Consider the following 12,042-nt stretch of genomic DNA (forward strand, 5'->3'; position numbering starts at 1 on the left):
AAAATCTCTGATATGTCACTGATTCATATTTGAATCCTGTGAAATATTTTGCAGTGTTATATAAATAAAACTACTTACTCACTCACCAACCAACACAAGTACTGTTAGGCTGCTATTAGCAGATTATCACGGGTTAGTACTGCTGCTATTAGTAGTACAACTAGGCCAGCCTACTTAACTAATGTCACAGTACTGCTACTTACTACTACTACTGCTAAAATAACAGCCTACTGTTTCAATACAAGTATATCATTGCCCTGTAAACAAAGTAATCAGCACAAAGAGGATAAAAATGTTAAATAAAAGGGAGAATAAAACAGATAAAATACAGATATCAGAAAACACGTGTCTGTAAGAGACTGATCTCCTCTGGCAGATTTTTGGAAAAGATCTAGCTACTATTACTACTACAACCACTACTACTATTAGCCTTGTACTACTGGTAGCCTATTAATAGTACAACAACTACTATTTTACTACAACACCAGCCTATTGTTACCTGCTACTAAAATTACTACTCCAGAAGAAGAAAAGAGATACTATTTAATTCACTAGCAGCACAATAATAAGAATAAGAATAAGAATAAGAATGGCCGCGTCTTTATTTCTAAACTCAACAGGATCAAACTGTGGCAGGAAGTGTCGGTCTCTTTTCAAAATAAGATCCCCCCTCAGTCGAGGCTTGGGGTGGCAGACTGGCTCCCAGGTCAGGGGGCCTGAAGCCTCTGGAAACAGCGCCACCCACGGGACTCATTAGCCTAATGAGCGCCTAATTAGCCACTGCTTACATTTCACCACGGGTATCGATTTTAGGCTACTGCCAGAAATCAATTCTTTTGACAAAAATCTTGGAATAAAGGGACATGGCAACAAAATAAATAAATAAATAAATAAATAAATAAATAAATAAAAAATAAGACTCATATAGTAATAATATGTCGGGTATGAGATTTAAATAGGCCTATCATAAAACACTGCTGAATATCACACACACTTCAAGACACTATATTACTGTAATATTATAACTCCTTCAATACTGCTGATACTTCAATAAATACTCCTCCTGTTACAACTTCTACTACTAGCCTACTACTGACAATAATAATAATGATGATAATGGCTTCGCCGTTGATTTATGACCGCTGATAGTGAAGCCACAGATAATAACACCATAAAGTACAGTAAGGTTATTTACTATCTTCTCGCGGAGTAGCACAGACACGTTACAGACGTTTAAAGGAATATTACAGGATTGTTATGGGGATATTATGACAGCAGTAGCCCGCACTGGCACCAGAGGCTATAATAATATCATAAAGCACAGTTAACACTCAGCTCATATCTGAGTCTATAAAAAGAGCGCACAGCCCGCTGGAGGAGCGCTCTCGACGCCTCGGGAACGCGCCTCGTCAGCGGCTGAGCGACACCACCCCCCCACCCCTCCCCTCCCCCGACGCGGAGTCCGTCCTCTTCCTGTGTCGCGGTGGATGCCGGGTAATGTGGTTTGTTATCGTGTGTAAAGATGGTGGACGTGCAGCCGCCACCCCTGCGGAGCCTGGATGACTTCGTGCTCGGCTCGGCCCGCTTCGCCGCGCCCGACGTGCGCGACCTCGACCGCTGGAACAACCGCATCATCAACAACCTGCTGTACTACCAGAGCAACTACCTGCTGAGCCTGCTGGGCTTCCTGCTGCTGGTGGGGTGAGTCCGGTCTGACGTGGTCAGCCTGCCTCCCTCTGTCTCTCTCTCCCTCTCCCTCTGTCTCTCTCTCCCTCTGTCTCTCTCTCTCTCCCTCTGTCTCTCTGCCTGTCTGTCTGTCTCTGTCTCTCTCTGTCTGTCTTTTCAAATTAAAGAGCTTCATTTGCAGGACAACACGGTGCTTATGTTGCCAAAGCGAATAACAGACAATAAAATAGGTAACTGATCCCCCTCTTCTCTCTCTCTCTCTCTCTCTCTCTCTCTCTCTCTCTCTCTCCTCTCTCTCTCTCTCTATCTCTCTCGCTCTCTTTTTGATCAAACATGTTGCCAAATCAAAGAAAGTGACATATCAACAATAAAGTATGGATGGAGAACAATAAAATGTTTATACACATAAAAGCAATACAAAATGTATAGAGGAATTATAACAATTTCAGTAGTCAGTTGGATAGTTATATACAGTGTGGAGGTAATATACAGTGAGGCATCACTCTGTGAGAGAGAGGACACAGACTCCTGCTTTGAAACATGTCTTTCTCTCTCTCTCTCACACACACACACACACACACACACACACAGATGAAGACGCTGTTGAAGAGGTGTGCCGTGTGACCCAGGTGACCTGAACGCAGCGTAATGCAGCCAAACATCTCTAACTGCATTGTGCCGCGTTCAGGTCAAATCGGAAATACGATTCTCCGAGTCTTCCTGCGTTCTGTAACCCGCCGTCTCCTCCCCCCGTCAGGTACTTCCAGCCCGTCCAGCTGCTGGTCGGGGCGGTGGTCGTCACTCTGCTGTTCCTCGGCTTCGTCTGGGCCGCCGAGAACCAAGCGCCCATCCGCCGCTTCCGCCGGAAACACCCGTCCATCTGCCTGCTGGCCATCCTGCTGGCCAGCTACCTGCTGCTGTCGGTGCTGGGAGGCGTGGCCGTGTTCCTGTTCGGGATCGCCTTCCCTATCCTGAGTAAGGCACACACACACACACACACACACACACACACACACGGAAAGGTTCTATAAATTCACCTGGAAAGGGACTCGTTAAGGGAAGGATCATCTTTAAAGATCTTTTAGTGAGTCAACTTGTGTTCATTTGTGACTTTTAGGAGGAGCTCCGCCTCCTCCTCTGTCCATTGAACCCACTCAGCTTCGTCTTTGGTCAGTCCACTTCCTGTTCCCGTCAGTTTTGGACGTTGTTGAGATGCTTGGAAGCGGATCGGCTCTTGCTTTTGTAGCTAGACTCTGGGATCTGGTCAACAAACAGTTGCTTCTCTGCACGTGCTCACATCGTTAAGATGTATACGCATTTTTGCATTCGTGTGTGGACAGAAAGCTTTTCTTTGTTGTTTTTTAAAGGAAAATAGAATCGCTTTCTTTCCTCTGTGTGGACATGGCCTAAGCTCGTCCACCAACTTGACACAAGGGGTGTAAATCACAAGCTTCATCATGATACAATGTTATATCAATTCTTTGTACAACCACAGGGTATTTTCCGATATTACAAAGTCTGCCATGATACAATTTTGATTTGATTTGATTCATGAACCTGCGATCTCTATCAGATGATACCATGTTCTCATTAACATGTTCAGTTACTCTGGTCCCTGTATAACCGCAGTGAGAGCTGCGCCCGTGCTCTTGGCACCGGGTCGAGCTTGTTTCCAGTGGGTTTTGGACTCCACTGGGCTGCTCCTTGTCCCCAGTTCTGTGTGGGATCTTCATGGACAGGATTTCCAGGTGCAGTCAAGGTGTGGAGGGTGTCCAGTTTGGTGACCACAGGATTGTGTCCCTGGTCTTTGCAGATGATGTGGTCCTGCTGGCCTCATCAGGCTGTGACCTCCCAGCATGAACTTTTGCAGCCAGGCGTGAGGTGGTCGGGATGAGGATCAGCACCTCTAAGTCCTCCTTATTTCCTCTAATGCCCCTTTTCCACCAAAAAACACCTGGTGCTAGTTCGGAGCTGGTGCTAGAGCCAGTGCTTAACTGGTGCCAACAAAGAACCGGTTTGTTTTTCCACCGGCCAACAGCCAAGCGGATCCAAGTCAGAGCCACGTCATGATGTCATCGTAAAACGTGATGACGTGGGTGTGTGAGACGCTCGCTTGGAATCACAGCAACAAACATGGACGACCCACCGTAGCGATGCAAATACTGCTCGTGTGTTTACAAGCCTACACTGCTGTCCAGAGGCGAAAAACGCAATTATTGCCGGCTACCCGTCGTATTCGTGGTCGGAACGAATGGTGACTATGTTTAGCTTTACGTTTATAGCGTTCGCTGCTCCTGTTTGAGTCTGTAAGTCCGCCCACCAATGACGCGGTGGGCCACGTCATTGATTCTTTCTCTGGCTCCTGTTTAGCCCCTGCTCGCCATTGCTTGGAACCAATTTGGAACCAGTTTGGCCGGTGCTTGGGCGGTGGAAAACCAAAAAACTGGTGCTAAGTCAGGCACTGGCTCCGAACCAGCCCTGGAACCGGTTTGGTGGAAAAGGGGTATAAGTGGTCCTCTGCTGAAAAAACATGGTTTGCCCTCTCTGAGTGGGAAGTGAGTTACTGCCTCAAGTGGAGGAGTTTGGGGTTTTGTTCACGAGTGAGGGTAGAGCGGAGCGGGAGATCGACAGGCGGATCGGGGCAGTGGCAGCAGCTCTGCGGTCGCTGTACCCGACCTCTGTGGTGAAGAAGGAGCTGAGCCAGAAGGCAAGGCTCTCGATTTACCGGTCAGTTTTTGTTCCAACCCTCACCCGTGGTCACAAGCTCTGGGTGGTGACTGAAAGAATGAGATCACGGATACAACAAGCCACGGCTCCTCTGCATTGAAAGGAGCCAGCTGAGGTGGTTTGGGCGTCAGGACGCCTCCCGGCCGCCTCCTGGTGGAGATGTCCCAGACACGACCACCTGGGAAGAGGCCCCGGGGCAGACCCAGGACACGCTCGGGGGATTGTGTCTCCCGGCTGGCCTGGGAACGTCTTAGGATCCCCCAGGAGGAGCTGGTGGACATGGCCATGGAAAAGACCGCCTGGGCTGACCTCCTCAACCTGCTGCCACCGCGACCCGGTTCTCGATAAGCAGCCAAAAACGAAGCTGAAGATGAAGATGACATTTAGTTATTGGACATTATATCAACTCACTAAAAAACAAAAATATGATTTGACAAGTTTCTCGACAACACTGTAAGGCCTCATGTCTTTGCAAATAAAGTGTGAACTGGCAGCTGTGATCCTCACTGCTCTTTTAGAGTTGAGATTCAGTTTTTGTGGAAAAAAGCTGGCCGAAGCTGTGGGGAGGAGGCGGCAGCTGGCGCGCTAACTTTGCTGTTCAAGAGCCCGGCTCGGTTCGTTCAGTTTCCCGAGGATCTTGTCTCATAACAGCGTTGCTTGCATACAGCGTGTTTTTTGTCAGTCGACCCGTCTTTTCTCCTGAATCCAAAGTATTTCCACACAGATCTTATTTCTGAGAGGGGAGTGAACATCCTCCTCCTCCTCTTTACCTCGGCACTTGCCATTATTAGCATGGCACTAGCTAGCAGCTACTACCACGGTTTCAGGTGTGCTCAGGCAGAAACGGCGACATAAGCCTAGCGTGAGATTTTCAAAATAAAGGTGGCATGATCTGAAAGATGATGATGATGACTGATGGTCGCTTTTTGCATTAATCCTATTGCATCATTCAATTGATGCATCGATCAAGATTGAAGGGTTACATCGCTAATCTACACCACCGTTTAGTTCAGGTTGCACTGAAATCCCAGTGATCTGCAAGTCGTCGTAAACATGCTGCATTACTTTCAGCTTTTCTCCAGTGTGGTCGTCTTCACGGAGCGGGACACGGAGCACCTCATTCTCTAAAAGTCTAAAAGTCCACGACTGAGACGTTTGCTGTGTTTAAATTCATTTTCGTGCGCTGCAGTACTTTGCAGGCGATGTTTTTGAGGCTTTTCATCTGTTTTTTGTGCAGCACTTCAAGTTGATTTTCCAGTTTTTTCTCACCCACACAGCAAAGATGGACTTGGCTCCTCTGCCTGAGGACCTGGAACAAAAACTTTGCTTGCTATTCAGTGTGACCTATCAAACAAAACAGGTTCCTCGCAAGGAACGTACCCAGGTGTCTGTAACCAGGTACCAAGGTGACAGCCGTGTTAGGTAATAAAGTATGAATGTGAAAATATAAATGTTTGAACAAATTGTCAGCTCAGTGGTTTTCAAACTAGGGTCCGGGTTCCCACAGGGATCCTTTAAGGTTCTCACAGAGTCTATTCAGCTGAAATCGCTGCAACAGGAAAACATGTAGGATTGTAATCAGATAGAAAATCCTGCTCATGACCTCAGTATTTTAACTATGAATTATGTTTTAATCTCACCACTTTGAATTTATTTGACAAGTTATGACATCTGGACAATTTTATAATTATCTCTTAATATATCAGGGTCCTGAGGGCAAAACAACTTCCAACTGGGCATTCAGGGCTTCATTAGAGTCAAATGTGTGGGTCCGAACACGGAAAAGGTTGAAAACTAATTCCCTCTTCCTCTCTCTCTCTCTCCTCCTCCTCCTCCTCCTCTTCCTCAGTGGTTCTCCTCCATGCGTCGGTGAGGCTGCGGAGCCTGAAGAACAAGCTGGAGAACAAACTGGAGAGCATCGGGCTGAAGAGGACGCCCATGGGGCTCCTGCTGGAGGCTCTGGGACAGGAGCAGGAGGCCGGGTCCTAGGACGAAGAAGAGGAGGAGGAGGAGGAGGAGGTGGGAGGAGGGAGGAGGGAGGGCGGGTAAGACGAGAGGAACAAAGGGAAGGGGGGAGGGAAGAAGAGGAGAAGAAGGAAGGGGAGAGTTGGAGAGATGGAGGGAAATGGATGGAGAGGAAGGAGGCGAGGCCAGGGGCGGATCTAGAGAAATATTCATGGGGGGCCAAAGGGTGGCATGCGAATTTTATGGGGTGGCAGATAGAAAAAAACAAAGAAAGAAAGAAAGAAAGAAATCAATACTTGTGCTAATGATCAAACACCACAAAGCGTCCAGAGCCTCCAGCTGGACTCAGTTCTGATTCTTCTAATTTTCAGAGTGTAAAAGTAAAATTGACCTTATTCTGGTTGGATCAGTGGTTCTCTGTCTGTCGCTGCTGAAATCCAGAGGGAACATGAGAGGAAGGGGACCTGCCGCTGTGTCACCTCATGACGCATTCACTGGCACTCGGACAGACCATGCTCAGTCTTGCAAATTTCCCACCAGCGATTTTAATTTATTAATTAAATTTTTTTTTTCTATCAGATCATCCAAAATGGGGTGGCAGCTGCCAGCCCATGCCACCCTGGTAGATCCGCCCCTGGGTGAGGAGCGAGAAAATCAGATATGAGACCAGACAACACAAGAAAGAAAAAAAGAAAGACAGAAAGAAACAAAGTGAGTCAGTGAACAAATGGGGTGGGGATGAGGGATTTCAATATTCAGAGCTGATCTGAAGTCAGCGGTGAAGGAGGAGACAGACCCATCCTGGTGTCCAGCAGGGAAAGGACTGGGATTACACAGTCACAGAAATAATCCCTGATCACTTTCTGCCATTCCTCGCACTTTAACCACTTTCAGCTGTTGCATTTTTTGTTTTTTTGTTGTTTTTTGGGGGGGTTTTGTGGGTGTGATAAGACCCGGCTGAAAATAGTCCGACATGGCAGGGAAGTGACGCTCCCTCCACTCGCTCTCAGGGCCGGGGGAGTCGCTTTATAAATATTTTATATTCCATTCCAGCTGCAAACGACCTGTTGACAAAAAGGTATTCAGCAGTAACTTAACAGGAAGAATCACAGCATCAGAGCAATGCAGTCTGATTACCTTCGGTCACTTTTGGATGCCAAATATGAGTAAAAGCCGACAAACAGCAGACGTGCCTGTGCGGGACGGTGTGGGAGGTCACGGCGGCCCGTGGTTAGGCCTGCCTGTGGAAACAGACAGCAGGCCTCTGTACATTTACAGTGTGTCTGTTTACATTGGCAGTGTAAATATGATCATAATGCCTATTTGCAGCTGTTGGATATGAATCTGCTGCTCCAAACTGTCAATTAATATAATAAATTCAGTATTCAGTGATGTGCTAATAGTTTGGTTAAAATCCCATTTTCATGCGAGAATCGAAGGATACACAGACCCGTTTCCCTAGCAACCAGCACAGGCTACCTTTTTAACATTACTGAAAAAAATAATCGCAATACAATAAAAACACGATGTACAACACTAATAATCACTGGTTGCAGCCGCAGCGCCAGTCAGTGTCCAGTTCATGTCAACCAGTCATTTTATATTTCATCTAAAAGCTGGGATTTTCCTGGTTTAAAAAAAAAAAAAAAATCTGCTTCTGGGCTGATTTGACTTGTTTCATGTTGGTTGAGAGGTCGTTTGTTTTTCGAGGTTTTTTCACAGAAACTCCTTGAGACGGTCTCAGTTTTGGCATCCCGCCGCTGCAGGACAGGTCAGGGGTGTTGAGGGAGAATCAGGTTTCAAAACTCCATGAAAAAGACTTATTATTAAAGGAATACACCAACATTTACAGCAAAATCCTTTTTTCCCGACTTCCCCAGACTGAGACCAGATGTTGGACACCATTTTCTCCTCTGTACGTCCACTGGTTCAGTTCCTATGGGTAGCATTTCATGTTAGCTTAGCATAAAGACTTGATGTCTATGGGAGTCGTTAGCCTGGCTCTGTCAAAGTGAAAAAATAAACCTTCCAGCAGCTCTGAAGCTGTCTGATTCACACAGCGGATCATGTGGATATCGTGTATGACAAAATTGAAATTTGAAAAAGAGCATTTTGCCCAAAATGTTGGAGTATTCTTTAAGTTGTCATTTAAAAGCAGTGCAGCTGGAGGTCCTTTGATTTAGTCCAGTACTTTGGACTTGGACCTTAAATCTTTTTTTTTTTTTTTTTTTTTTTTAACTTTCCTTTGCAACCTCGTCCTAATTCATCCACTAAAAAATCACTTTCAGCATTTCTCTTTGTCGAGTGTGAGGCAACATACGGTTTGTGTTTCCTTTTCAGCGCAACATTCGATGAATAAATGCAGATAAATGCCATTTCTGAAACAAACAAACAAAAAAAAACAATGGACTGTTGAATACAGAGTTTAGCCATAAAAACCGGAATCACTTTTGTATCAGCTGACTAGTTCAGTGCAGATTTTTTTGAGGTTGAGGAGAAAGAGAGGAGGAAAGACTTTAGATGAAATGGAAAAACAAACCTTTTTAGTTCTTTTTAAACCTTTATCGATCCAAGGAAGATAGCTTCTGCTTCACATTCATTTAAAGTGACAGTTCAGCCTAAATTAATATTTGAGGCATCAAACATTTTGACCTTAAGAAAGTAGGTCACGCAGACGGATAGAAAAAGCTTTCCAGGGAGTGTTTTTCTGCAAACAGGCGTCTTGAATTTTCTGGCAAAACACGTCCCTGTTCACCGGTCGGCCTTCGGTGGGACCGAGGGCGGAGTTAACCGAGCTGTGCAGCGCAAGGCATTATGGGTATTGGAGTGTTTTCAATGCGGTGACCATAAAACTCAGAGCAAACCTTACAAATTCATTAAATATGTTTTTCCCTCTTTTTTCTTGTAAAGTCACAAAAATTAAACGTGTCGTGAGGTCACACAGCCACAGGGTTACCATGCACTTTGAAGGGTAACTCAGCGCCAAAGAAGCTCCGCTGCGCTGCCCTCTAGTGGTTGAAACTCTCTGACATGTTGCACATCCACAGCCGGTAGGTGACGTGGCTGCAGGTTCTTCGTCACTGGCAGCTGCTAAAAATACCTGCTGCTTCGTCACTGATCGTGTGCGCCCAGATGTGCAACATGGCTGAAAGTCTCAACCCCTAGAGGGCAGCGCAGCAGAGGTTTTCCGCAAATTAACCTTCAACAGCACAATGAAAGGGTTAATTTTCTAACGGGGTGTGTGCTGCGTCCTTGTTGATCCCGAGGGAAGAATGTCTTGATTTTGCCAATTTTGCCGGTGGCCTTAATGAGCTACTTTCTGGAGATGGCCGTCCACCAAAAACCCCAACAGCTCGTTTGTACAAGCAGCTTATTACCACCTATAGCTACGTTTTAAAGTTCAGCGACCTCTAGTGGTCGTGTAAATAACTGCAGTGTGGTGTGTTATGAGGTGTAGTTTAACAAGCGACAAAATTCTTAAAATCCAAAAATGAAATCCAAATCCAGATGCTTTCAAAGCAGAGACTGGAGTTCGATTTCCACATGAAAGCAAGTCCGGTGCTCGTGTCTGGGGGTTTTGTTCGTTTCTGTATTAACAAAGTATTTTTGGTGCCAAAACTGAACCAAACTGCTACCGTTTTAATGCACAGCGGCATGTGGCATGTCTCCTGCCACCAGTAGGGGGCGCTAATGTAGGAATCGCTCCTGTGGGTCGTATTGGAGGGCAGGAACAAGTGATCTGTGTGGTCGAGCGGGTCGGAGGACTTGTTGGTTTTTGGACATGCAGAAGCCAATCATGCGTGTTGGAACAGGGGTTGGGACAGGGTTCTATGGCAAAATAAGGTTCTAAACAGAACGTTGTGTAGGTTTGATTAGGAGTGTGAATGTGTAGAAAAATCTTAACATTTACTGGGGGGCAGTTTTGGTATGTAAATGAGGACAAAAAAGACTGACATTCCAACTAATTATATTATAAAGTTTAAAAAATGACTTCCATTTAACAGTGTCTGCTGTCAGTACCCTTTCCTCTCCAGTAGGAGGTGCTGCCACCCGCCCAGCACTATTAATTCTTGCATTTTTTGAGCCACTAAGAGTTAGCAAATAAATCATCACATCATCAGCAAAATGGCATTCCCCCCCTGTGATTATCTGCATTTAAGCACGTCTGGACAAGTATGAAAATGTCTGGGGTGTGATTTTTGATCATTTCCAGGTCCGGACATGAGGACAAACATTTCCACCTCCAGACTAATATTTTGGTGTACATTTTTCTAAAACGCGCAATTTATAAAATCAGGCCTGATAAACACTTTTTAGTTATCATCAGACTGATATAGCCTTAAAAAATCTACCGAGAAGTCTGGAGATGTGGGTCTGGAAACGCACAGGAAACTGAAAATTTGCATGTAGGAAAGAGCAGGACATGAGGCCGACGCGGTGTGACATGTGACTGAAAATGTGGCTTTAAGTGCAAAAACCTCAAGTAAATATTTATTAACCTGTATGAAAATATTTGAAGCACAAGCGTCCAAAAAAAGCTTCATAATTAGAGGAGCAAATGTACTTAGTTAGTTAACATGTTGAGACACTAACAACTTGGCAAAATCAGGACCTCATTCATGAAAAAAAAAAACTTTTGAATTGAACCTTGATTGTGTGTTTGCTCGCTCATGACCAGCATCCTGGTGAGGCTCATGTCAGAGTGAGAATAATAAAACCCAGTAAATCTGATTATTGCTGTTAAAGGAACTTACCAGGATGCTAGCCGGCTATCTTTCTCTTTGTTCTTTCTCTTGTTTTGTATTTTTATTATTATTATTATTATTATTAATCTTATTTATGCACAACAGAGAGTCTGAAAAGTCTAGAATCACAGGGAAACTGCTGAAGAAAGCTGAAGAAAAGTGGGTTTTTTTTCAGTCGTGAGGTTTGATCCTCTGCCTCCATTCAGAAAGATGACAACATTAGTGTGTACAATTAGAAAAAAAAATATATCCTATGTGTGTATTTGGCTGGTTATTTTTATGATTCTTGATTTTTCAGACAAACCTTGAAGGAAATAAAGAGGGCGCTCTCAAACTGCCTAAGGGGAGAAAAGACAAAAAGTGTAAAGCACTCCAGTGTGATGACGATGATGAAGGGTTTACGGTTCACGCCAGCAGTGTTGTAATGTCAAAGCAGATCATTTTGTACAAAAAAAAAAAAAAGACTGAATGTTTTCCACAGACTGAAGGTATTTGATAAATCGAAAGCTGTTTGATGTAAAAATGAGTCTCCTCTGATCAGAGGGGACGTTGCATTTTTGTTGTTTTTGCTTTTATTGCTGAATGTCGAAGGAAAATGTTTCCCTGCAGCGGCCGGATGAAGCTGCGTTTCCTCCCGGCGGCTGCAGGGACGTTTCCGTGCCTTTCTGCTCACATGACGCCGAGGACGCTGGCATCGGTCTGACACAGTCGGTTTTATTGGTTGTTTTTTGAACATCTGATCAGCGTCGGTGTCCTGCAGAAAACACACACCTCTATAAAAAAAAATAAAATAAAAATCTGAATCTGGAAACAACTGAGGCCTGAATTCCATATTAATGTCATTCTGCTTTAAAGTTATATTTGAGGCATTTAGTCGATGCACTTGTGATGAACAAGCAGCACACCGGATCTGGAATTT

General features: G+C 45.0%; 1 protein-coding gene across 3 annotated transcripts; it reads left to right on the forward strand.

The window, feature by feature from the left end:
• The first annotated feature begins 1,499 nt into the window (after window positions 1-1,499).
• Window positions 1,500-12,042, forward strand: praf2 (PRA1 domain family, member 2). Of its 3 annotated transcripts, XR_003928596.1 has the most exons (5): window positions 1,500-1,701; window positions 2,444-2,661; window positions 6,263-6,432; window positions 6,958-7,089; window positions 11,422-12,042. XR_003928596.1 is itself a non-coding variant. In XM_030057831.1 (4 exons), the coding sequence occupies exons 1-3, from the start codon at window positions 1,523-1,525 to the stop codon at window positions 6,400-6,402; spliced, it is 537 nt and encodes a 178-aa protein (XP_029913691.1). In that variant the 5' UTR covers window positions 1,500-1,522; the 3' UTR covers window positions 6,403-6,432; window positions 6,958-12,042. The 3 variants fall into 3 exon arrangements, 2 of the variants coding, with proteins under 2 accessions (XP_029913691.1, XP_029913692.1); XM_030057831.1 differs by having other exon boundaries at window positions 6,958-12,042; XM_030057832.1 differs by lacking the exon at window positions 6,958-7,089.

The sequence above is a fragment of the Myripristis murdjan genome, chromosome 8, assembly GCF_902150065.1.
Source record: "Myripristis murdjan chromosome 8, fMyrMur1.1, whole genome shotgun sequence".
Classification (NCBI taxonomy): Eukaryota; Metazoa; Chordata; class Actinopteri; order Holocentriformes; family Holocentridae; genus Myripristis; species Myripristis murdjan.

What these genes read in the sequence shown, in the direction of transcription:
- praf2 (XM_030057831.1), top strand. Translation starts at nt 1,523, where the DNA reads ATGGTGGACGTGCAGCCGCCACCCCTGCGGAGCCTGGATGACTTCGTG. An exon ending in GGCTTCCTGCTGCTGGTGGG is followed by an intron (nt 1,702 to 2,443) that starts GTGAGTCCGGTC and finishes TCCCCCCGTCAG; the next exon opens with GTACTTCCAGCCCGTCCAGC. An exon ending in GATCGCCTTCCCTATCCTGA is followed by an intron (nt 2,662 to 6,262) that starts GTAAGGCACACA and finishes CCTCTTCCTCAG; the next exon opens with TGGTTCTCCTCCATGCGTCG.